General features: G+C 42.2%; 1 protein-coding gene across 2 annotated transcripts in view; it reads right to left on the minus strand.

The window, feature by feature from the left end:
- PLEKHG1 (pleckstrin homology and RhoGEF domain containing G1) overlaps window positions 1-25757 on the minus strand; it is a 216535-nt gene that overhangs the window by 74359 nt on the left and 116419 nt on the right. For both annotated transcript variants that reach the window (XM_059176782.1, XM_059176780.1), the window contains exon 2: window positions 12784-13292. In XM_059176782.1, coding sequence (XP_059032765.1) covers window positions 12784-13194 — 411 coding nt within the window. In that variant the 5' untranslated portion in view covers window positions 13195-13292. The remainder of the gene's footprint in view (window positions 1-12783; window positions 13293-25757) is intronic.

The following is a 25757-nucleotide window of genomic DNA, read 5'->3' on the forward strand; positions in this document are numbered from 1 at the left end:
TTAGAGCACCAATTTCCTGGTTCTGTGATTTGCTGTGATGGCACTTAATATAAATCCTACACAACCAAAAACAGTCTAAGTGTCCATCAACAGATGAATGGATAAAGAAAATGTGGTCTAGACAGACACCGAATATTACGTAACCTTAGGTCCTTTATTCTTAACTAGGAATAAAATTCTGCTGCAGACTGTATAGTATGGATAGACCAAGAAGACATGAGCTAAATGAGATAAGGCAATCACAAAGGGACAGATGCTGTATGACTCCACTTACATGGGGTACCTAGAGTAGTCTAATTCAGAGGTAGAAAATGGAATGGCGTTTGTGGAGGCTGAGGGAGGATGGGATGGGGAGTTACTGTTCAATGGGTACACAGTCTGGGTTGGCAGAGAAGTTCTAGACAAGGATCGTAGGGATGCTTGCACAGCCATGTAAAGGTACCCAGTGCCACTGAACTGTCCACTTGAAACGGTAAATTTTAGGTATATCTTTTGATAAATTTTGATAAATGATAAATTTTATATATATCTTACCACAATTTAAAAAAGAGATTAAAAAAAATTCTAAGCAAGCTACTATACAGAGCAACCCTACACCCCTTAAGCGGCACAGTAATCTTGGTAGACAAAGGAGAAACCAAAGACGTGAATGATGGGAAGACAGTGAACTACTACGCTGTGCTGGGCTGACAAGTCGTGCATCGGCCCGAGCTACCTTTTCCTCTTCTAGGTGTTAAAGAGCAGGGTTGTACTTGGCTTTATGCTTATCATATAATCTGGGTAAATCCATCTATGTGATGAGTCTCACAAGGTGCAAACATCTCTGGGAGATATTTCTGGCCCTGGGAAACTTCTTCCAACTGAAGGTTGGTTTGTTTAGAGCATAATTTCCTGAATTCTGTAATTTTCTACCCACTCAGTCTAATTGAATATTCAAGATGGCACACATCCAAAAGGCAGCATGATTCTAACCCAACTGAACAGGACCTGTTTTAGCAAATCTTCAATAGAATTTTGCCCACGGGCGGTCTTTGAAATATACGAGCAGTTCTTTCAGGAGACCAGTAATAATGGCTACTCAATCACTTGAGTTAATTCAAGTTTCTGAAATGCCTTTTTATTAAAAATCAAAATGTTGCCTCAAAAGAAAAGCCTAATAGAACGGGAAGGACCTTTTTGATTGCTGGTATTTCTAGAAGTGCTTGATCATGTGAAAAAAATGAATGTACTCAGGTCTGTGTAAAGGATAATTTCTGTTTTCTTCCCCCCACCCCCAACTGCATGATGAGGCTATACTTTCCTTTAATACGTTGTCTAACTGAATGGGCCAGCGTAGGTAGAAAATCGCATTCCAATTTTAACATCAGAAACACACTAACATTTACCCCTTAGATTTAAGGTGTACGAAGAGTTTCATAGACCAAGAAAATGTATCGTCTGTGTAAGAACGTTCGGCCACATTGGCACATCCTTTCAGTAAAAGTTCCTACAACTACTTGTGTTTATAAGTAATCATATTTGTTGGTTTGAGATTAGGGTAAACAAGAAGTCCACTGGTTAGTTTCCAGAAACATGAATGCACTGTCCAACTGCTAAGTGAATTTGAAATTCTTCCAAACCATTTTTTCTTAGAAGGTGGAACTGAAAAGGTCCTTAAGGATATTTGTCATAGTCTTTATTAGTCTCATTAAAGACAAATGGAAGGCCATAGTTTTTGACAGCAGGAATACTGTTCTTCAATCTTACACTCTGAGCAAAGATCGGGGGAGGTCGGTGGGGAGACTTACTTGACCTAGTAAATCAGAGTGAGGTCATAGTACTTCAAAGAGTAAGTACAGTCAGTTCTGCTATAACGTTTGTTTTGAAAATATTAATTTGTTCCCAACGTGATTAATACAAAGGAAAATATATATATATATATTTTAGATTTTCTTTGTTGGAGAGAGAGAGTGTTGAAGCAGGGGGAGCAGCAGGCAGAGGGAGAAGCAGGCTCCCCTTCTGAGCAAAGAGCCTGACGTAGGACTCCATCCTAGGACCCTGGGATCATGAGCTGAGGGCAGATGCTTAACGGACTGAAGCACCCAGGCATCCAGCAAAGGAACAATTTGCACTTAATTCAAATTTCCTAACTTTGCCTTTGCTTATGCAGGATTTCATCCAAGAGAAACACTAGGTGAATGCAAAAAATGCCCCCAGTTCCGGGGCACCACACAAGAATACAGAAACGCTCACACTCAACCCAAACCAGCCTCCAAGTGAACTCAGTCCACCTGTGCCGGCTTCGTGTGCCACGCCCCTCCACGTCAGGTAACCTCACTTCAAAGTAACTCCTAAATGGCAACCCTCTGGATGGTTTCCTCTCTCTCTATTTCTCTTTGCTCTTAGTCTACCTTGTATTTTCCGTAGTCTCTGTTTTTTTCCCCTCTACTGCTCTTTTTTCTCACTCTTTCCCACTCATTCCCTCTCATACTTGTCTTCTCTTACAGAGGGGGGTGGGTGTGGCAACCAGGGGGCTTCCACTAGCAACTTCAAGGTCAACTGTCATGTCTACATACAAGGTACGTATTTCTTAACCATTTCACAGGTCTAAAACAGTCTCCCTCTTCCCCTCAGAGTCCTATCTTTTTTAATGTATCACAGATGATGTTTTTGAATGTTGTTCTCAAAACTCATTTTTCCTACCTTGTTCCCCACCCTCACATGATTTTGCATAGGGAGGGATTTTTAGGAACACACATGTCACATGTCACCTTATAGTGGAACCACCTGTAGGCACTTTCACACGTATATAGCTCTTCCCTCTCTCGGGTCTTTGATATTTGATATAGGCATTAAAATAATCCCCATCTATAATCTGTTCTCAAATTATAAACTCTGGTAACCCAGTAAAAATACACTACAAAACCTGACTCAAGGAACTCAAGGGTGACCTTTCCATTATCTGAGGTTCAGCATTTCTCAGGAAGACAAGGAGGACCATGGCTGCACCCATAATTATAATAACAATTGGTGATCATTACGCAATTGCTAAAGAGTAATTTGAAAACCTTACCCCAGGTGAAGGTTAACAATATAAACAGACCACTGTTTGTCAATGCTAAATTTATTTTCTCTAAGGGCACCTCCAGGAAGATGCAAATTGACTTCAACTTCTTACAGAAAAGCATCCAGAATAAGGTCAGTTGGTTTGGGGTGTACGAAGCTAAGGATGTATAAAAAACAATTCTCACGGTTTGGTCTTTCAGGGCTTGTTTTTGGTCAAATACCCATAATTCTCATTTTGGCTTCTCAGGATGACTAAGAAATGCGTTTTAAAGAAGGACAGGGCCATAAAAAGGAGGGCATTCAGTTTTCGTATAAACTTTATCAGTCTGGCCATAAACTTGCAGATGGACCCCAAGCATCCTTCTGTTACGGTTAATGGCTTCAGTCCGTCATCCTCTTCGACTGCCTTCTGCTAGCAGGATAAGCATCAACCCTGCTTTGGAACCATCGCTAGAGCCAGCAGCCCTGTTTTTAAACTGGAATCCTACCTACGGTGTTCAATAATTCCGCAGAGCCCCATGGGCTGATTATGTGGATGGGAATGAGTAGAATGATGGGAGAAAGGATAAAGGAAAAGCGGGTGATGAAGATACGTGAGAAGGAAGAGAGGAGCAAAGAAGACACATTGGTCTGAGTCTGTTCCAAGACCGAAATGGAGGAGTCATTGAAAACGTTCTGTAACATCACTCGGCAGAGGGAGTCGTCATCATCTCAGCAGTAAACATCACCAACATCGTTCTTGCTTTCTTCCTTGTTCATTTTTATTTTTAGTGATGGTCCGCGGGGTGTGGGGGGTAACCACAGAGTGTAGTTTCACAACGAGAATGTTTTCGTTCTATACAATGTGTTGTTGAGATTTCCAGTTGTTCCCCAAATCTTCCCGCCTTCTTTGGGCGCACAGCTAGACTCCATCTGTAGCTCGTCATGGCCAGCCGAGAAGAGTCTCACTTGGGGAAGAGGCCAGGGGGTGAGCCTGTCCTGTGCCCGTCTTAGAAACCTCTCCCATGCATGTCTCCCTGTCTCCTTGTGCTTCTAGCTAAACAAGATGGGGTAGGCTACAGCAATCCTGAAGATGACAGAGCCTTGTCAGCTGGGGTCCTTGAATGAGTGCATGTAGGAACGCCACTCCCACCAAGCTGCACACCCACGCGTGACCGTTCCAGAAGAAAGAAATATACTTCTGTTCTATTAAGCCACTACATTGGGGAGTTTCTCTTTGTGACTGTGGCTTAGCCTATCCTTACAGACATGGAAGATATGTTCCAAATCTGTAGAGAAGAGGTTCTCAGCCAGAGGGCATTCTGTCCCTCAGAGGATGTTTGGCAACATCTCGAGACACTTTTAGTTGCTAGAAAAGGAGACACCCTTGGTGGGTAGAGGCCAGGTTTGCTGGGAAGCACCCTACAATGCTCATGACTGTCCCCCACACCAAGAATCATCCAATCCAAAATATCTGTGGTGCTCCTGTTGCAAAACTCTGCTCCAGAGAGAGTGAGTAGAGGGCAAAAACTTTGAACCTTTTGCTAGATTCTAAGAGAAGGTTTACAATAATAGTGTAGACTACTGGTAAAAGGAAAGGGCTCTGGAAAGAGACTCAAGTTTCAGTTCCAGTTCTACCACTATGTGGCCTTGGACAGCTTACTTAACTTTTTGTACACTCAATATTCTTGTGCTAAAATAGGAAATTTATAATAATATCCATATGAGTGGGCCGTGAGTGAGGATGGGGCTCAAGCCGGTGCCTAATATATGTATGGTAAGCCCGCAAATATTAATTGCTTTTAATGTTTATTTCTTAATATTTTTGTTGTTATCAAGGTGCATATTTAGGAAATTTAGAAGTGTCTGGTACATAGTGTGTTCACAGCTGTTGGGAACCAGTGAGACAGTAGAAACGGTCACAAAGTCCAAGGCTGTCTCATCGATGTCGTCACTGTCTACATGTGCTCAGGAGAATCTGAACAATATAGGTATCTTAAATAATGTTCCTAAGTTTTCACTGAAGATCTAACCATAATGATTTGGAGAGAATCTTAAACCAGCAGTGTCATTATGCACACACGTACTCTTGTGAAGAGCCAACACCTACTTTTCTAGGCTACTTTTATGTATCAACTTTGCCAACTTCTACTCTCTTTGCTGTCACTAAATGCTGTCCTTGGCCTTGAACATTTGCATTGTTAATACCTTCTGATGGATTGCAAATAAATGCAACATTCAACATGGGCCACATCATCAGGACTGGAAAAAAAGTGAAAACCCAGATCTCTGCCCTCCCTCCCACGTTACATTATAATGGGTAGAAAAGATGAACACTCAGAACCACTGTGTTGAAACTGAAGAAGACATAAATAAATGGAAAAATAGTCTGTGCTCCTGGGTTGCAAGAATTAATATTGTTAAAATGTCTGTACTATCCAACACGATCTATAGATTCACTGCAATCCCTATCAAAATTCCAATGGCATTTTTCATAGGACTAGAACAAATAATTCTAAAATTTATATGGAACCACAAAGGACCTAAATAACCAAAGCAGTCTTGAAAAAGGAAAAAAAAATAATAATAAGTAAAAGCCAGAGGTATCATAGTGCCTGATTTCAAACTATAATACAAAATACAAAATAATACAAAAGCTATACTAATCAAAAATAGAGTACTGACATCAAAGCAATCACATAGATCCATGAAACAGAATGGAAAGCCCAGAAATAAACCCATGTATATATTGTTCATTAATTTACAAAAGAAGAAAGAAGAATATATAATGGAGAAAAGATAGTCTCTCCAATAAACAATGTCAGAAACACTGGACAACCATATGCAAAAGAATGAAAATGGACTACTTTCCTATACCATAGACAAAATCTAATTCAAAGTGAATTAAAGATTTGAATGTAAGACCTGAAACCACAAAACTGCTAGAAGAAAATGTAAGTGGTAAGCTCCTCAACATCAGTCTTAGTGATTTTTTTTTTTTTTTTGCATCTGTCTCCTCAGATAAGGGTGACACAAGCAAAAATTAACAAATGGGACTACATCAAACTAAAAAGTGTCTGCAAAGCAAAGAAAACCACTAACAACATGAAAAAGGCAATGTACTGAATGGGAAAAATATTTACACATCATATATCCAATAAGAGGTTAATATCTAAGCTATATAAAGAACACATATAACTCGGTAACACAAAACCAAACAATCTGATTAAACATGGGCAGATGATCTGAATAGATACTTTTCAAAAAAGACACCCAGTCAGCCAATAGGCACATGAAAAGATGCTCAGCATCACTTATCATCAGGGACACGTAAATCAAAACCACAAGGAGATATTATCTCCCATTATCAAAAGACAAGAAACAACAAGTCTTGGCAAAGACGTGGATAAAAGGGAACCCCACACACAGTGGGAGGGCAGCTTGGTGCAGCCACTGCAGAAAACAGTATGGAGTTGCCTCAAAAAATTTAAAATCGAGCTACCATATGATCCCCCAATTTTACTTCTTGGTATTTGTCCAAAGAAAATGAAAACACTAATTTGAAAAGCTATCTGCACCGTTTTCATTGCAGGATTGTCTATAATAGATATGAATATGAAGATATGGAAACGACCTAACAGCTATGGATAAATGGGCAGATAAAGACGGGGTGTATGCATACAACGGAATACTACTCAGCCACAGAAAAGAACGAGATTGTGCCATTTGTGGACCTGGAGGACATGACGCTAAGTGAAATAAGTCAGTCAGAGAAAGGCAAATACTGTAGGATTTGACTTTTATAAGCAGACTTTAAGAAAAAAAACAGACAAAACCAAATGGAACCAAGATACACAGGTACAGAGAACAGAGTGGTGGTTGCCAGAGGGAATGAGGGTTGGGGGTGGGGCATGACATAGGTGAAGGGGATTAAGAGGTACAAACTTATAGTTCTAAAATAAATGTTATGAGGATGTAATGTACAGCACAAGAATTACAGTCAGGAATATTGTATTAACTTTGTATGATGACAGATGGTAAATGGGCTTATTGTGATCACTTCGCAATGTCTATAAATGTCAAATCACCACATTGTACACATGAAACTAACAGGATATTGTATGTCAGTTATGCTTCAGTAAAAACAAACAAAAAGAGAAGTGGAAAGAAATCTCCATGTTTCTACCTTCTTTTGTCATGGAGGTGGAGGGAGAAGAGAATGAGGTAGGACAGGGAAGAAGGGAACTCGATGACAACAACAATAATAAAGAGGTCTGGACATGCATAGCCGGAGTGAGATTGCGGGGATTAAGTACAGCGATTAGATGTGCTATTTAAGGAATAGCTCCAACACAAGCAGAAAACTATTTAACAGGTTTGCTTCTAAATTATCATAGATCTTAAATGGTTTTAAGAAAGATTTCATTCACCCATTATGATAAAAGCCCTTAGAGGGAAAAAACAAATAGAGACATTCAAATAAAAGTACTCAAATGCCACGTAAAAGAAAAAGTACATTAAATTGTGCCAAATCCCACAGTGTAAGTTCTTTATGAAATCCACCCACATAACAAGCCTTCATTAAAAACAATTCCTGCCAAGTCCTACACTCCCGCATTGAACACATATTTCCCCCAGTATTCAAAAAACTCTGCATGACCTCATAAAAAGTGTCAGTAAATAATCGTTATTTAAACTGGAGGGAAAGTATTGAGTGAGGACATCTGCGAATAAGAAGGTAGTAAAAGCCACGACAGTTCACCTCTTCTCAACAGCCTTCTCCCTTGGTTCAAGACCTTTCTTCTCTTCTCCAGGGTCCTAAGCAGTTAGTTATGGCTGGTCCAGGGAGTTCCCATAGAGAATCCTATTTTCACGGCTAAAGGAAGAGAGTGGCAGAGACATGAACTGCTCCCTTTCCACACCAAACAGTCTTGTTTCTCCAAGGGGTCCAAAGAAAGCCAGACTTCTCAGAAAACCACATCCAAATCCACAGCAGTGTCCTAGAGGGCGGGGTGGCCCTGGACAAAAGCCTACTCAGATTCCATTCTATCTGAGTCTCAGTCTCTAGCTAAGTCTCTAGACAGAGAAAATGGTGGACAGGCCCTCCAGACTACTCAGGCCTGGTCACGAGGTTTCTTTCCTCCCCCCTGCAGATTTGAGAGAAGGCTTGCTTCCCAAGTGTAAAAAGGTTATTCTTCTAACTGAGACGTGGTGCTTCCAGTACCAAGAGCGACCTCTTCTCGAAGCCACGGCAATGGGGGCAGAACAGCTTTCAGTGCGTTCCACATCACCAAGTGTGTGAAAAGCATCCTTCTTTCCTCCACCTGCCCTGACACTGTGTACACTATCACACACTAAACAAAGAGTCCCTGTAGACTGGTAAACACAAGAGCTGGGGGGTCGGAGATCAACATTCTAATCCTTGTTCAGCTACGGCTTCTGGACAATGCTGAATGCTCTCGACAATGCTATGCCTAAGGTTTTGGCTCTTTAGAAGTTTTAAACATGAGGGCTGGGATACTCACTTCTCAGCTTTTTAATACAGTGTGTGGACGAAGGTGCTTGAAAAGAATTTTAGCTCTCTAGACGATGATAGGAAAAAACAAACTCATGATACGCTGAGTGTTTTATCCACTTTTTTCTACTAAATACGTATGTCCTCAGTGTTCCAAGAGATGATTTAATGGAGCATTTCTTACAGTTCAAAGATGCTATTTTGCAGTAGGGAATTAACTTCTAATTGTACAGCATTATATAGCATTATGGACTATTTAAAAACTTTCCTAAAAGGCTAAAACAGGCCATAAAGGATATCTGGGGCCAAATCTTATGAGGCTTTCAAAGGCTCTTCTTATAGATCATTTAGGAAGATTAAAGAAACCCCCTCTACCCATGAGAGTCCCCACTCAGTCATTGTAAGGTTCCATTAAACATGAAAGAGATCTTATTTTCTACTTTGCAACCACGGATTTCTGTCTCTTCACAAACTGTCTCATTGGCTATTTTACTTTTAACTTTTAAAACTTGCTTTCTTATTTATTACCTCATTTTATCTGTGAATGCTATTAGGAGCCACACATAGAAATGGAAATAACAGGTCCATAGTTCCTTTGAGAAGGGGGGGATAGTCAAGATCTCACCTCTCTTTCCCTCTTCCTCTCTCTCTCTCAAATGTCAAGACTACAAAATTAGATGACTAGCAGTTCGGGCCAAGAAGCAGAGGATGGAATAGCCATAGCCGGGAGGGAGGAGCAGAGGGTTCACAACAAAGGCTCTGGGGAAGAGAAATAAATATTTCTTAAATAAATATAAGAATAATATTTTTTTAATGTTCAGGAAATAGGAAAGGAAAAAGACCTATATATTTGGGATTAATACAATCTCTCTACATATGGGATAAAAGGCAGATAACCTTTGTAGGTGTAACCAACATCTGGGGATTCTTTTGCCTAAATAAGGTTGGAAGGATCTCTTCTCCAAAATCAGTTATTTTGGGACCAAGTTGAACAGGTCAAAGCACATGGTATTAATGACTCTCTCTCTCTCTTTTTTAATAAAAGATTTTATTTTTATTTTTAAACTTTTTAAAGATTTTATTTTTAAGCAATTTCTACACCCATTGTGGGGCTCGAACTCACAACCCCGAGATCAAGAGTTGCATGCTCTATGGACCGAGCCAGCTAGACACTCCTGTGTAAATGTCTCTTAAATTCTATGTATATATCAGTGATCTTTCACAAAAGTGTTTCCATTTATAAACCCTACACACAATTCTAAACCTGACCTGTAGAGATGATGTATGAACATGATACAAGGATAAAATGCGTTACTTACAGGAGAAATCGATTAAGTTGAAGATGGCGGTCAAGGCCATTGGTTAGATGGGATTCAGTTAGGCAGTGAGCAGAAAATCAGAAATGTGCTCCTGCTTGGATGAAACGGGACTTACCAGTATCTCCATAAATGCCTAGATTTTTTTTTTTTTCCCCTCAGAAATAATTCTTGCTGACAAGGAGCCGACTAACAAGTTCCACCCCTTAGGTGTGGTGAGAACCTGTATTAGCAGGTTTGCTACCGAGCAGCTCTCTTCCCATGTTAAAATTCTGCATTTGAAAAAACTGAGGATCGGAGAAAAGTCAACTACAGAACTCTAAAAATAAGAAACGGATGGAGGAAAATACATTTGAATGGCATGGAGACTTCGTATTTTAAAAGAATACTGATTTTCACAGTCTTCATCAGGTAGAGTTGTTGCATGTGGAAAAATAATTGGTTGTTCTTCATCAAGGGAAGAACTAGATAAAAGGAGTCTAAGTGTTCTGTGAAAACTGTGCTCTGGGGGAACAGGGGTGGCCCCATACTAAAAGTATGTGTGGAAAATCCTGTGACAACTAATCCCTCATCTGAAGAGTCTGGCATTTTCGAGGTGGAGATGGTAAAAAAGTCAAAGCATTCTGGTGAATTCTGGAACCCAGCGGCATTTACTTCGACCTACATGGGTGCTGGCAGGACGTTTGGGACTTGTGTCCCCTGAGTCCCCTGAGTCCCCTGAGTACTCTTCCTTCTAACACCTTCACCTTTCCTCTCCCTAATGATGTGTCACCTCAGATTTTCAGTGGATTCATTGGAAATAATCCAGCTACACTCAAAACAGTAATGCTGGGATCCCCGGGTTAAATTTGTTTCCTAATGAAATCGCTTGCTGTAGTGCGCTGACTAACCTGCTTATTTCTGTGAAAGACTTCGGGTAAAACACGGCATAGCTGAAGGGCGGCCCCTCTCAACCGGCCCGTTCGGAGGAGGCTGGTGATGAGGCTATGAACATCTGGTAGTAACAGGCACTAATTGCTTACTGTGGGCCACATCCTGTTCTAAGAGCTTTTCATGGATTTTTTAATTCTCACACGAATCCTATGAGGTGGCTATTTATTAGTCTCATTTTAGAGTTAATGAAACACAGGCACCAATTCATAGCTTCAAACTCTGGCCCCTGGGTCAAACCTAGCCCTCAAGTTTTACTGGAAAACGCGTACCCATTCATTGACGTAGTGTCTGTGGCTGCCTTAGAGCTCCAACAGCAGACCTGAGCAGTTATAAGGGAGATCTTAGGGCCCAGAAACCCTAACATTTACTTTTGCGCTCTTTCTAGAAAAAGTCCACCAACCCCCAGTGTGAAGTACGGTTAATTCACCGATCATGGGGGGGAAAAAAAAGCAAGAACATCTGGGCAGTTTGGAATAGAACTTCTACTCAAACTTTCTTAGCAAAAAATATCCTGTCTTTATCGGTCCCCTTTTGTTCAGATCTTACCCGTTTCCTCTCACCAAAGTTGATCACCCAGCCGCAGAAAACAACAGGGCTCACGGAGTATGAATTCAGTAATTTACTGTTTCTCTCTCAGAATGGTGAACTTTGGTAGGTGGAGAGATTTCCAGGAAAGAAAAGAGAAAGAAGAGCCCAAAGAGAGCTTTGACAGGCATGAATTTCGTGAGAGGCTGCAACATTTTTGGCAGTTTCACAGGTATTTCTTCGCAAGTACAAATGACATCATTGTTGAAATTAAAAAGAAAATTGGCCTTCTGTATTCTACATTTGGAATCACATATTGTTTTGGTTGAGCATCAATTGATTTTTCTATTTTTACCGGGAAGTTATGTCATAACTAACTATTTTTAGTAGACAGGGTCTGGTTCTGTCATTTATGGAACTCAACACACAATTATGCCTCAGAATCTTTTTTCTAAAGCTCTAAGAATGCATGTATTTGGTGCAGAATGTGCTCATCAGCAAATAGTCCACTCTACTCTGAAGCATTTTAGATTAAAAGTCTGACCCAGGAAGTGGGCACTAACAACTCAAAGAACTTGGTATAGTCCCAGGCGGCAACATGGGTCCAGCTTTATAATATGTAAATCTGCCTTTGAAATATTCATATTTTTCATCATTCCTTGAGAATGCGTTAACATCTGAGGTGCGCTGGTAATTTTTACTTCATCTTTAAAAACCTATCGATAACTCAAAGTCAATTCATAACTCAATTTCCAGAGTACGTGTTCAGGCCCATCAGCCGAGCCTGATTCATATACTATACGCAAACTTGTATATTATCAAAATGAACAGAAAGTAAATGCCAGAGGCAAGACAAAGCCCATGGTTTTTTCCCTAACTTTCCCTACCATCCCCCAAACACCAGCCAACAGAGAAAAGCATGGAACAGTGGCTCCAAAGTTCATGTGAATCCCTTGGGGACCTTCTACCATCCCTCTGCCGGGGTCATACCCCAGGACCTCGAAGTCACAGTCTCCAGAGGTGCAGCACAGGTATCATCAGTACCTATCTGGAAAGCTCCCAGACACCAAGAGACAATTGTGATTAAGATGAAGATAGCCGGAGGGACTCAACTGGATGGATACATCTGACCTCAGCCAGTCAGGTCGCTTCAAGTCCCGCTCTAGCGTGGGGCTCTGGCGGGGGGGCGGGGGGTGCGCGGGGGGAGTTATTAATACCGACTGGTGGTCGCATGGGCACCCCATTCTTGCTTCAAACACAAAATTAGTGCATTGTTGCAAATATGAAAAGGATTTTTAACACAATGAATATGGTCCTTGGGTTCCTCTTACGTGATGATCTGTTTCAACATTCACCCCATTTCTGTGGTTTAGGAGACAAAACATCCCAGACACCTGGCTGTGTTCATTATTTTGCAAGCCTATTTCTCCTGCACGACAAGCTTTACACGAACCCAACAAAAAACCTTACCTCTACGATGCTTTTCAAGTCCTGCACGTAAGTCCTTTCGGTCTCTAGAATCTCCTGAACAACTCTATCCACATAGAGGAGCTTGGGGCTCGTGGCCGACGACGGGCCACCTGTCCTGCTTGCCCCGTGGGCTTCCATCCTCCGCGGGGCCCGGGGTGGAGTTGCTGTGCCCTCGTCCGTGCTCCGGGGCCCCGCGGGGAGGTCCCGTGGCAGCTCGCTGCTAGAAAACGGCCGGGCTGGAACCAGCTCCAGGTTTATGGCCCCGGCTTCCTTATCTTGGTGAAACAAGCCCAAGTGGCTGTTGGAGACTAAGGTTATTCTGCTGCCGAAGGAACCGTGGCTGTCCCGGGAAGAGGCGGAGGACGACGTGGAGCCGAAGCTGACCGGTCGGTCGCTGTCGGACAGCTCCATGGCCTTGGGTTCCTGGGCGCCGGCACGCCTGGAGGAGGTCTTGCGGTCGGGAGTTCCTGTTACAGCTGATGGCACTTGAGGACACAACAGGTGCACATCTGTAGTCATTAAAAAAAAAAAAAAAAAAAAAAAGAACAGCAACGACAAAAAGGACAAGGTAAGTAGTTTGAAATGACATCAGACCGGGCTTAGAGGAGCCGAAAACCTAGCCCAAATGTATACACAGTCCAAAGCCAAAAGGTAGTGAGTTCATGACACAAAGAAATGCAAAGGCACCCACGACCGGTCAAGTTGCAAAGTCAGAGTTCCTCAAGCATCACCTGGGAGCACGAGAGAAATGCAAAGTCTCAGGTGCTGCCCCAGACCTCCTGAACTTCACTCTGCATTTTCACAAGATGCCAGCGCCGTGTGGGTGCTGAGTGAACAAGAAGCCGCATAGCCGCGGCCTCAAAGCGGGATCAGCTGGAAAGACGGCGGCCTGCGGGTCGGTCCAGATCCACCCAATCAAAGGCTCAGCCATCAGGGCGCGAGGGCTCTGTAGCTTTAACAAGCAAAGGGAGTTTTCTGTGCTTAAAACACATCCTTCGTGATTCCCATGGAACCTCCCGAGCACTGATGGACATTAGAAGTATTCCACTCTCACTCCGCAGAATTGGAAGCCACCCTCCTGAATCCTCCACTACTTACTGGACGCTGACAAGTTCACGTTTTACTTGGCTACGACGGGAAAGAGAAAGTGTTGTAGGGACAATAACTTTCTGATACTGGGCAACACAAGCCAAACTATTAAGACCCATACCTTCTTTCAAATTTTCCCTCTCAGCACAATACTACTCTCAGTCTCCACTTGCAAGTCGACATCCCACTTGTGGTGCATATGAATTTATACTATTACAGAGGACACCTGATGACCTACAACAGTCCCCACACGAAGTTAGTCAACGTAGCAGTGTGACTATACAATTAAATAATGTAGAAACTCAGTTATGAGAAAAATGACATATTCTTAAAGAGATAAGGCCATTAGCATTTAGAAGTGGGCATAAGAAGAGACTAAGGGCAAAGTCAAAAGGTCATTTCATGTATGTAGCAGTTAAATCTGGAAGCCCTGCGTGAAATTGAAACTCACAGGAGCCATTTTGGCAAAACACACAAAGTTCTGGTCTTCATTTGCGAGGCAGGACCAAGGTTGTTTTCCCCTAATGAGATCCCACGTTTATGGAACAATATACCTTGCAATGAAGGGTGTGATGAATGAAGACAATGGCTTTGTCTTAGCTGGTTATCTTACCACCAGGGTCCAAGTTTATGGGTTTTCTTAGAAAAATATAAGAGTGCAACTTACGTTTGGGAGTTTATAACAAAACACACAATAAGAAGAATCTAGATGAATGATCATTTTTCAAAAGGAACATGAATTTGGTTTGGCTCTATAACAGAGATTGTCAAGCAGCTGGTAGAGATGTTTCTAGAATCTAAAGAATCTGTATATCGGGTCTGTATTGTTCCACATCCTGACTTTCTCTAGATAGTTTGTATTCATGGCCAATATTAGTGCCAATTTATAATGCAAATATGACAATTATAAATATAAAATAAAAGAACTAAATTGGGTCAGTAAGCAGGAATGGTAAGAAATGCGTAGGAAATGAGTAATTTATCAGCATAACCACTACCACATGGTATAAACTTGCCGCAAATTTTTAAAGCTTTTGCAATATTCTTTCTGCTTGCCCTATAACAACTTTATAGCCTATTAAATATGGATTGGTTATAGTAGTTAAAATGCACTTGCCCTAAAAAGCCTGATCTAACTTGACGATGGCAAAAATCCAAGGACCAGCCAGACATGTAGGTGTGTTTACAGCAGAAGACACTTGCCCACACTTGGGACTGGTGTTAAGAAAGTCCTAGGCAGTTGAAAGTAGAAGCAGACCCAGCAAGGTTTTTTCCCCCCCTCATGATGGCATCCATCATAACCATAACTATGAGGTTGATCTCACTTTCAGAAATGGGTACTAGGGGTGCCTGGGTGGCTCAGTGGGTTAAAGCCTCTGCCTTCAGCTCAGGTCATAATCCCAGGGTCCTGGGATCGAGTCCTGAGTCGGGCTCTCTGCTCGGCGGGGAGCCTGCTTCCTCCTCTCTCTCTGCCTGCCTCTCTGCCTACTTGTGATCTCTGTCTGTCAAATAAATAAATAAAATCTTAAAAAAAAAAAAAAAGAAATGGGCACTACATTGAGAATTATATGATTATTCTTAAGCTCTCCAAGGTCCAATGAGGCAATGACTTAGTATGGAAAATAAACTGCATATACTATCCATGAAAGCCAGGCTGTCTGGAAAGGTTCAGATCAAGCTACTTCCCATCCATCTGGACACACCTTCTTTCCAGTACGGAAAATTGAATTTCACAGTTACACAGCTCTTGGCACATATCCATTGTCATGATTGGTGCAAATGAACACAATAGAAACTCGTTTCTTTACTTTTATGCCAAGTTAGCCACCCAATACTAGGACTGAGGGATTAAAGGGGAACAAAAGTGGCCAGGTGTTCCAGAGGAGTCCATGCTGGGCCGTGAGGGATGATAGTGCTTTTTACACTTTCAAAGATAGGAAGAAGTAGGATATGAACTCGGATCAATAGGGGTCCCTTCACGGATAAATCTTTTTTTTTTTCAAAGATTTTATTTATTTATTTGACAGACAGAGATCACAAGTAGGCATAGAGGCAGGCAGAGAGAGAGAGAAGCAGGCTCCCTGCTGAGCAGAGAGCCCGATGCCAAGCCCAGGACCCTGGGATCATGACCTAAGCCAAAGGCAGAGGCTTAACCCACTGAGCCACCCAGGCGCCCCCATGCATAAATCTTAAATGGCAGCATGAATTTGGGCCCTGTTCCAGGTAAGGCTTCCTATATTCTAATACCGGGCTATGTATTCTAGACCACTGGGCCAGCCTCTTCTTCAGACTGCCAACCAGGATCTTTTAAAATAGATTATTTTTTTGGCATCTGTAATATTTAACCAAGCTAACTGCCCCAAATTAAGCACCTTCCAAAATTACCAAGGACAGAAGTGAAACATTTAATGCTAGGTCACATAATAGTATCTTAATATGAGACTACATTTGCTAATGGATCACATTTTTAATGTTGATTCATTGCTTAGAAGATAATTATAGTTTTCTCGCACGAGGAAATGGACCTCATAAAAACTGCCTAGTCTTGTTCTCACCTCCCTTGAAATAATTTAAAATTTCCACCCTGTCTGGCTTATTCTTCTGAATATGGCACACCGGTTACTGATCTTTCTTTCCAGAGCACCCCTGGTCAACGCAGGAGCCAGTGGCCGCATGTGACCATCGAGCACTTGAAATGCCGCCAGTCCAAACTGAGATGTGTCATAAGCATAAAACATATACCAGATTTCAAAGACTTTGTACGAAACAAAAAAAGTACAAAACACCTCCTTAATAATTTTTACATTAGTTACACAGTAAAATAATCGGTGGGCATAATGGGTTGGATAAAGTATCTTCTTAAAATTATTTTCACTGGTTTCACTTTGCTTTTTTTAATGTTGCTACTGGAAAATTACAAATTTTATATGTGACCTGCACTGCAGTTTAGTTGTACAAGGAAGCCCTCTAGATCAATATATTGTTCTGTAAGATCTAAATCTACTTCCTTATCATGCAAATAACAGCAAATGGAGAGGTGCACACAATTCCCAGGTTGTCTTTTCTTCCCCTCCTCTCATTAATACATCGTATTGTTGAGTAATAAAAACAGAGCTGCAAGGCAGTTGCTGTACTAGATACTGGGGTAGTCATTCCCCTGGTAAATGGAAACACCCAGATGGAAGCTGCAGAGCAAAAAAGCCCCTTTCTCTACCTGAGTGAAGGATGCTGACAGGTTGTATTAACATTTGGCTAACGTGATGCTTTGTTTTTCTTCTTATAACCTCTCTTCCTTCTTACCAAAACCCAAACCCTGGGCGATCTCTCAGCACCCTCTGAGAACTTGCCCACCATTACTGATGGCCCCGTCAGTGGGTCTTCTGACCATGAAGATTCTAATATAAACAGGTTCAGCTGCCTGGAAGGCCTTGCTTGATCCATTTGATCCTTGGTAAACCCAGAGGTGGTGGTGTCGGAAGCCCACATCGAGGGTCTTCATGGACTTCAAGGTCTTGGAGTCTTCATGATTCTTGGAGCCAGTTAAGTACTGTCAGTCTCAAAGCCATTAGCAGACAGTATTCTTTCTTGTGTCATCCTCAGGAAAAAGAAAACAATGCCTACAGAGCTCCACATAGGTATGCCTTCCCACATTTTACTTCGTGACAGATCTCTCTCTAATTGTTTCTAGGTGAGAGAGCTTTAATTCTTTGGCTCTTCTTTGTTTGCTCTTCAAACTTCCATCATTTTAATTGCTCTCCTTTGGCATGTCACTGTCAGAATCAAAAGCAGGACTTCTTGGCTCTAACTTGTCCAGGATGATTTAGAGCGGAGGCGGAACTCTCCATGGCAAGTAAAGCCCAGGCTTCTGGTGACCATGTTTACATGTTGAAGGGGGGACAGAGGGGTCCCCAGCCGACCACTCCCTGTCGCAACCCCCAAGGGGAGTTTCACAAGGCAAAGCAGAACACTATGCACAGTGGGGGCTGATGCGTGATCAGGATTTCCAAGTTCTGCTCATTGCTATTCTAGACTTCAAATACCTACTCTGAGTTCCTTGGCTGGGCAGTCACGGAAATCAAGAGAACGTGTTGTGCTCAAGACCAATGAATATCTAAAATTATGTAGTTCCTTATTATACTGCCTGTGAATTTCTCAAAAAGGGGAAACCGACAGAAACACTAACGTATAAGCAAAAAGTTCTTCTCTCATTTAATCCAGAGCCAGTCTTAGGTAAAGCCTCAGAGGTATAGACAAATAAAGCAAATGAAAAAAAAAAACTTTTTAGAGTTGAAGAAATACCCATTTCTATATGTCAAAGACAATGCTTGCTATTTGAAGAGAGTCCTCCTCTGCTCTATACCTCGGAGATAATGGAGAGCTCAGTAAATAAAAGCCCCCTGAAAGCAACATGTATTTCTACCTCTTGGTTTTCTAAAATACCAACATGTTTCTTGCATTAATGGCAAGGCCAGGGCTGCAATTCCACCTGTTCCTTAATGCTCAGAGTATTTACTCCTGGTAACGTGATTTGTGTACTTATCTGTAATTCTTTGGTAATAAAGAAGTTAAAAAAAAAATCATACTACCATGTGAGTGTCTTAGTTTTGACAGAAGAACTACGGCGATGCAAGATGCTAACACTAGGGGAAGCAGGACAATCTCAGAAACTTTTCTGTAAATTCAAAACTTTCCCAAAGTAAATAGTTTAAAAAACCATGTTCCCATAGAAGAGTCAGTTAAGTCAGTACTTGTACAAGAAGATCCAGAACGGGAAAAGATGTTTTGCAAAAGCACTCGTGTTCAAATAAGAGGCGAGATGTTGAATGAGAAAACAAAAACAGATTCTTTCAAGCTCTCTAAGGTCTTTTACCAAACATTCAGGGAATTTACGAATGGATTCCCAGGCCGCTGGATGGAAACTAAGGGATACAGTGGCTACTGTAGTTGATAGTTAATGTGGCTGATTTGCAAAATGCCTCCGCTAAGTGGTGACTCTAGAATTTCTCCATTCGAGGGCACAGGCATGCCAGTTGGGTTAAAAGGGTTTTCCCTTCAGGCTTTTGATGCAAATGCAGCTATTTTTACCTTTATGGTTGGCTTCAACGAGTAGAGTTTCAGCTGAGTACACTTCCCGGCCTTCCCACCATATACAACAGCATGGCGGTCAAGTTCTCCTCGCCAGTAGAAGAGGTAAGTGCCCCTCTGGCGGTCTGTCTCTCAAGCATTCATCATCATTCCTCCACATTCCTTCCCTTTCCACGGGAACCCAGTTGGGGCAAGGACCTTGCCTGAACCATGAACATGGCACAATACGGCAGAGCTGACATGCTGGAGAAACCAGGTGGTAGGACCACACTGACAGGGAGAGAGATGTTCGAGCAGCCCTGACTGTTCCGGGGGCCTTCTGTTTGAGTGTGTCCGGCTGAGGTCCTAGCTGTGTGGCTGAGAAGCCTCCGAGGCGACCTCAGCATTGTCATGTTGGCCTGCATTTCACGAGTCCCGGATTCAGAACCCAGAGCAGAGCCTTTTCTGAACTCCTGACTCACAAAACCTGGAGAGATTATGAATGATTGTCGTTGCTCCAAACCACTAGGCTTGGGAATGAATTGTTGTAGGGCAAGAGATAACTTGAACTACCTCTCTCTCTCTCTCTCCGTGGATCCCCACGGAGCAGAGAGCCCGATGTGGGTCTCGATCCCAGAACCCCGGGATCATGACCTGGGCAGAAGGCAGAGGTTTTAACCCACTGATGCACCCAGGAGTCCCCTGAACTCACTCTATTATGACAGATTAGCTTGGCCATAATATGCCGTAGCTTTAACTTGGCATCAAAATTATCCTAAAAAAAAAAAAAAAAACCAAACAAACAAACCCCAAATCAAAACAAAAATAAAGCCTCAAAGTTAATTCACATGTGTCATTACTTCTTAAAATTCTTAAAATTTTATAGGGAGAAAAAGAAACAGAGAGGGCTCAAAGTTGGACTGTGAATCAGAGACTATGGTTTCTGATGTCTAGTCCACTATCCTTTGTGCTTGGATATAGATGCCTAAAACAGTAGCGCAGAAAAGGCACTTAGAGATCAGGAAATACACTTAAACATAAGCTCCCCACATAAAGCACAAGGTACCAACGTGCCCAAAGCCAAAAAGGCTTACACAGTGTGTGTGTGTGAAAAAATGAATATGTACCCAACCGTGTGTATAGAAAAAGCTCAGAGGACCAGCCAGAAATTAGTTTATGACATAACACTCTCTCTTTTTGTTGGAGGGTTTGCATTTGTGCCCTGGCTCTGTACCATCAAGGTTTGTACTACAGTCTTTGGGTTTCAGGTTTCCTCACGTGTAAGTTACGTGGCCAGGCTACATGATTTCCCAGGTCCCAGCCAACCTTCAGGGTGTGAATCCACCCCTAAAATAAACAGCAAGTCCTTTCCTAGCTGGAATCACAGCATACGCAGTCAAGGCAAAATAGCAATTTTCTTCTATATCCTACTAACGCCGGGTCTTGGATACTAACCTGTAATTCACTGACTGCCAAGGCTATTAAGAAAAATCTCTATTTTTAATGTGGATTAAAAAAATCTATGCTTCAGCTTCACTTTGAATAGCACAGGCCTGTTAGTGTGGAAATACTAGTTTCAGGGCAATGACTAAAAGAGGATAGCTATATTAAGGCTCTATCTGTATTGAACACACTCGGTTCCCAAAACATTTCTACACAATTGAAAAGGAGGCATGAAGCTAAATAACGTTTTCTGGGGGGTAGGGGGTAGGAAGGAGGAAGAAGAAGAGGAGAAATTCAAGTGACTAACAATAGCACTCTGAATAAAGAAATCCATCCCCAGAGTACACGAAACATTTTCTTAGACAAAAAGAAGAATTCCAAGTGTGAACAATAGAGATCTGAGTAAATACATCCATCCAGAAGGAACAATATAAAACTATTAAATGTCATGTCCTTTCAAATGCTGAAGGGTGTAGAAAGTGGTCAAAATATGCCGTTTGGTAAAATGCATGGCTTATATGTACAATGTGATCCCGATTTTGAATTTAAAATGCCGCATTAGAAAAAAGATTGAAAGGTATGATAGAATATTAGAACTGGTTTTACCCAGTAGGAGCACAGGTGATTTTTTCCCCTTTCATATTTATCTATAAATATCACTTTCTTCCACATGTGTATTGTTTTTATACTCTGAAAAATGTTATTTAAAAAAATCAAAGCCACAACCTCAGTTTGTAACAAAATTTAAATATTTTATATTAAAATAATTGATTTTTATGTTCAATGTGATTAATGGAAATGAATGCCATATATCTTCTTTCAGCTTTATAACTATCACCATTAAAACACTATTAAATTACTATAACTATTTAAACAATAAAAATAAAATCAGATTGCAACATGCAACAGTGCTGAATACAGCTCATGCCTCCTTTACCCTGACTAGTCCTGACAAAAATATTTCTTACCGATAAACACTCAAAATGGAAATTACATTTACTTTGTCCACTTTGGTTCCCACTAGACTTAGACTTCATTTCACCACTACAGTTGCTAAGCCCCAAATTTGCAAACATTTATTCCAGCAACCCCGCCCCCCCCCCCCCCCCCGCACCCCTTGCTCAGCCTGCAATAAACCTCAGAAAGAAAAGCATATTAAAATACTAGGCATTCGAAGCACAATGACCTGGGATTTTTCTTTTCCCTCCAGAATCACAAACATCAGCTCTCTAGATATTTCAACCTAACTTTAAGTAAAGATCAGAAACCCAAACCCAAACAAGGCAAAAACCATTTCAGACCCCAGCTCAGATGGAGGAAAGGGAAAAAAAAAAAATCACCTTCTGGACTAATTCCATTGTTGGATAACTTGTTTCCATAGATCGCATTCGGAGCAGAACTGTTGTAACATATCCCAGCAAGCTGAGGTCCCTGTGCGGAGGAGAAGAGCCCCTGGGACGGGTTCTCCCCTGAGTGGACCATCTCCGGAGGCTCCAAGAGGGAAGGCACAGAGTTTGTCCCCTCAAGAACATCGATCCTTTGGGGACATTCACGTGGGCACCTACCTGTGCTCTCCCCAGGCTAAGCCACATCGCCTGCCTTCAGATGATGTAGTGACCTCACCGGCAGCTCAGTCAGGTAAAACAAGAAGCCTTTACTAGTCCGTGCAGCTCCTTCCGTAGAAATATTGCATGAGTCAGCTTTTATCTCTCAAAACCCAACACACAAAGGCTTTACAAAAACCTGATTTGCAACTTTCTCACTGCCTTTTCCCCCCTGGTGTGCAGACCACAGACTTCAGCATCACCGAGAGCCTTAAATGAAACATGACATCATTCAATTGAGAAACGGGACAATAGATGCCACTGTGGGTAACTCGAAAATGCACACTTCGCTGAGCACCACCCTGGGCCTGCCATTCTTTTGTGAACATCAAATACAACCCACGCTCTCCTAAAGCTGCTTGGGCTTTACCTTCCTGGCGCTGGCCACCATTCTCATTAAATTCCACAAAAGCAGTAAGATCTGGGGAGCGCTGATATTTTCAAGTTCACTTCCTGAATTATAAGTATGTTTCAAAGTAAACGGACACATCTCTAACTTAAGTTTTAAAGTGAAGTTGGTGGCAGCAGATTACACAGTTGGAGGAAGCCTGGCACTTTGTTTCCTTTAACGAGATATTTAATACAGTTTTAAGTAGGCAAAGTTAAACATGAATATAAAAACACCTAAAATGTAAACCCATAGACATTTCTTAGAAAAACAGTCAAATTCTGTGATCTTATAATTCATAAATACGCAGCAGGAAAGACAGAATGTATGAACTCCAACACTTCAGTACAAGAGACTTCCAAATTATTTTGGATTTCGATCTCTTTAAGGCCACCTGTCCTTGAAACACTGTATGTATTTTTACGGAAAGACTCAAAATGTTCATATTTGAAAAAAATAGTTCTTTAGATGAAGGGTCTTCAAAAGTATAAAATGTTACTGAAAACGGAAATGACAGCACCATGGAGTTAAAACTCCAGTTATGGATTATGCCCACGTATAGACACGGAAATCTAAACTCTTTCAAAGGATCAAAGTCCTTTAAATGGATGTTTCACTTAAAGCATTCGTTTGTGGTTATGGAAAATAACTTGGCTGATCATCTTTAATATAGCTATTCCTCTCATACCTATTAAGTGATTTCAAACTAACAACATAATAGGATAATTTGCTTGAATGCCTATTTCCTCTCAAATAAGGCTGAACATATGCAAGGCCCCTTAAGTAAGCCATTTTGATGGAAATTGATCAGTCGTTGAGAAGACAACTCTTGGGATGGTTTCTCTCCTACAAAATTCACCGGTTTGATGGAAATTACTGTATACAGATGCTGGCAGGGAGTTTGCGGGGCAGGGTCCTTCCCTGGGCTGGGGGGACTCTCTTAAGCCTCCAAACTGACCTCCAGGGCATCCTCTCTTGCTCCCCAAACGACCTCCCCCTAGACTCACGCCCAAGACCTCGGTTTTTGCTTAGCTAAGAGTCAGCTCAAATCTTAACAAGCTTCAGCGGTCTTCCACAGCAACTCCAGCCCCCTGTGCCTTCCACTTGTTAAATGGCTCTGTGGTACACATAGAGTCTCACGCGGTCTCCTATTTAATTATTGTTTAATCGCCTTGCTTCTCCCAGGATTGTCAGCCTGGGGAGCAGGGAACCTTCCTCTCCTGTAGATTTGATCTTCGCGTGGAAGAAACCAAGAGCTAAATTCTTAGACATGGTAGGATATACAGAGGCTCCTGGCGGAAACTCCTTGGAGCCTGGTGAGGCTCCTTGACTCATTTCTTTTGGGTCCACATTTGCACATCCCAAGATATGATTTTTAGTTTCCATTTTCCACTGAAGTATTATTGTACTTGGATTTTTTTTTTTTTTTTTGGCCAAGAAACATTTTTTTAAAGATTTTTTTAAAATGTATTTTTACGAGAGAGAGAGAGAGAGAGAGATAATAGGAATGGGGGAGGGCCAGAGGGAGATAGAGAAGATGACTCCCACTGAGCAGGGAACCTGATGCAGGGCTTGACCCCAGGACCCTGAGATCATGACCTGAGCCGAAGGCAGACACTTAACCCACTGAGCCACCCAGGCACCTGGCCAAGAAATATTTCTTAGAAGCCGCTTCTGAAAGATGCTATGTATATTATAAGCAAACAAAATACCCATTGGGGAATACCTGGTGGTCTGTAAGTGTCTCTGTGACCCGACTTGAAAGACAGCTGTGTGGGGACAGCACAGGGTGTATTTGGTTCCGTGGGTCAGTCATTTGTCACTTCACTTGTGTTTTTTGTTGTAGCAAAATCATCAACGTATGAAGGAAACACCATTCCTATCATTCCCAAGTAACTGGAAGCAGTCTCCATCACACCTGCATGGTGTGGTTCATAGGAATTTAAGAATCTAGTCTTTTAAAATCTAGCTTTTTCAGAGCAGGGGTGTGCGTGCGCACACACACACACACAATTTTTGCCTTTCTATTTATCCCAGTACCATGTGTTTGCTAAATGAATTAACACAGGAACAGAGCACAAGGTCCCGGGAAGGATAATGCAGAGACCTAACAGCGAAGGGGAAGAGAAAAGGGAACGGAAGGGAAGATTTCTTGAATGACATTCGAGGTTCTTTCACACTTGCGAGCAGAGGAGCCTTCTGGGCCTCCGTGTTTTCTGAAGGCCTCTCTCTGCCTCACCTTCCTCTGCAAGGGTTTCGCTTTCCAGTCGGTCCCATCTCTGAGCCCACGCATCGCTCACACCGGCTGGTACCGGTTTTTACAGGTTCCCCACTGGACTTCTGTGCCTGGAGCGAGATACATCCCAGGGCAGGCACACGGCACCAACACAAGCATCCTTGCTGCTTCTTCCTGTGTCGTTGATCTGCCAGTATTAACAGCACGGAAAAAGACTGCTCAGCAAAGTCTCCTTGTAGATGCTCGTCAGATGGGTCGCAGATGCACTGCACACTGATGACTTGTTGGGCGAAAAAGATACTCTTACTGGAAAGCAGCTTTTGTTGGTTCACTGGCAACACTAGTTACACAATCAGGAAGAGCAGGAATGATTCCTAGTATCCCTGCCAGGAGTGGGGGCCCAGGAGTGAAAGAACAGCACCCACAGAAGCCACGTCTACGGCCAGCGGGCACGGACCGGCCAGCCAGCCAGCCAGCCCAGTGCAGTCCGCCCTTGTGGCCTAATTGGAAAAGGACCAGAAAGCCCCGCTACTTAAGAACATCCTTTCCCAGAAATCTGCCACAGGACCTGCACGTCCACTCTGAGAAACCAGCTCCTTTTGGTTTAAGGTAAAAGTTGCCAGTTAACACTCTCATCTCACCTGGGAAGCGTTAGGGAGTCATTGCCACAGTAGTGAGAGTTAGCCAGGGCCACCGCATCCGCCCAAGGAACTGTATGGGCCTTTTAGAAGGAGCCAGAATGGGACTGTCAGAGGGAGGACTGGAGAGGCTGATGGGGAAGCAGAGAGAGCACGCAGTTCTAGGGGCATAACAAGGTCTGACCTAATTACAACAACTCCAAGACGCTGGGCGACAAGGGTGACAGAATGTCCTGGAGAAAGGAAGAAAGACAAAGGCGCACACACTGCTTTTGTTTTTGTTTTTTTGGCTTTTTAAATTCAGGGAAAGATTTTGCTTTATATAATCAATACCGGATAAGGTAGTTTTAGAAAATAATCTCGCATATTCAGATACAAAGTTGCTAGAAGTTCCAAGGGGCTTTGTTTCAAAACACAATTAATATTTTTTACACAGAACCTAACAACTGAAATCCTGGAGCGGGGGCCTGGTTATCTTCCGATCTGAGATACTGCTATTGTAACATATTTCC

The sequence above is a fragment of the Mustela lutreola genome, chromosome 6 (genome assembly GCF_030435805.1).
Source record: "Mustela lutreola isolate mMusLut2 chromosome 6, mMusLut2.pri, whole genome shotgun sequence".
Taxonomy (NCBI): domain Eukaryota; kingdom Metazoa; phylum Chordata; class Mammalia; order Carnivora; family Mustelidae; genus Mustela; species Mustela lutreola.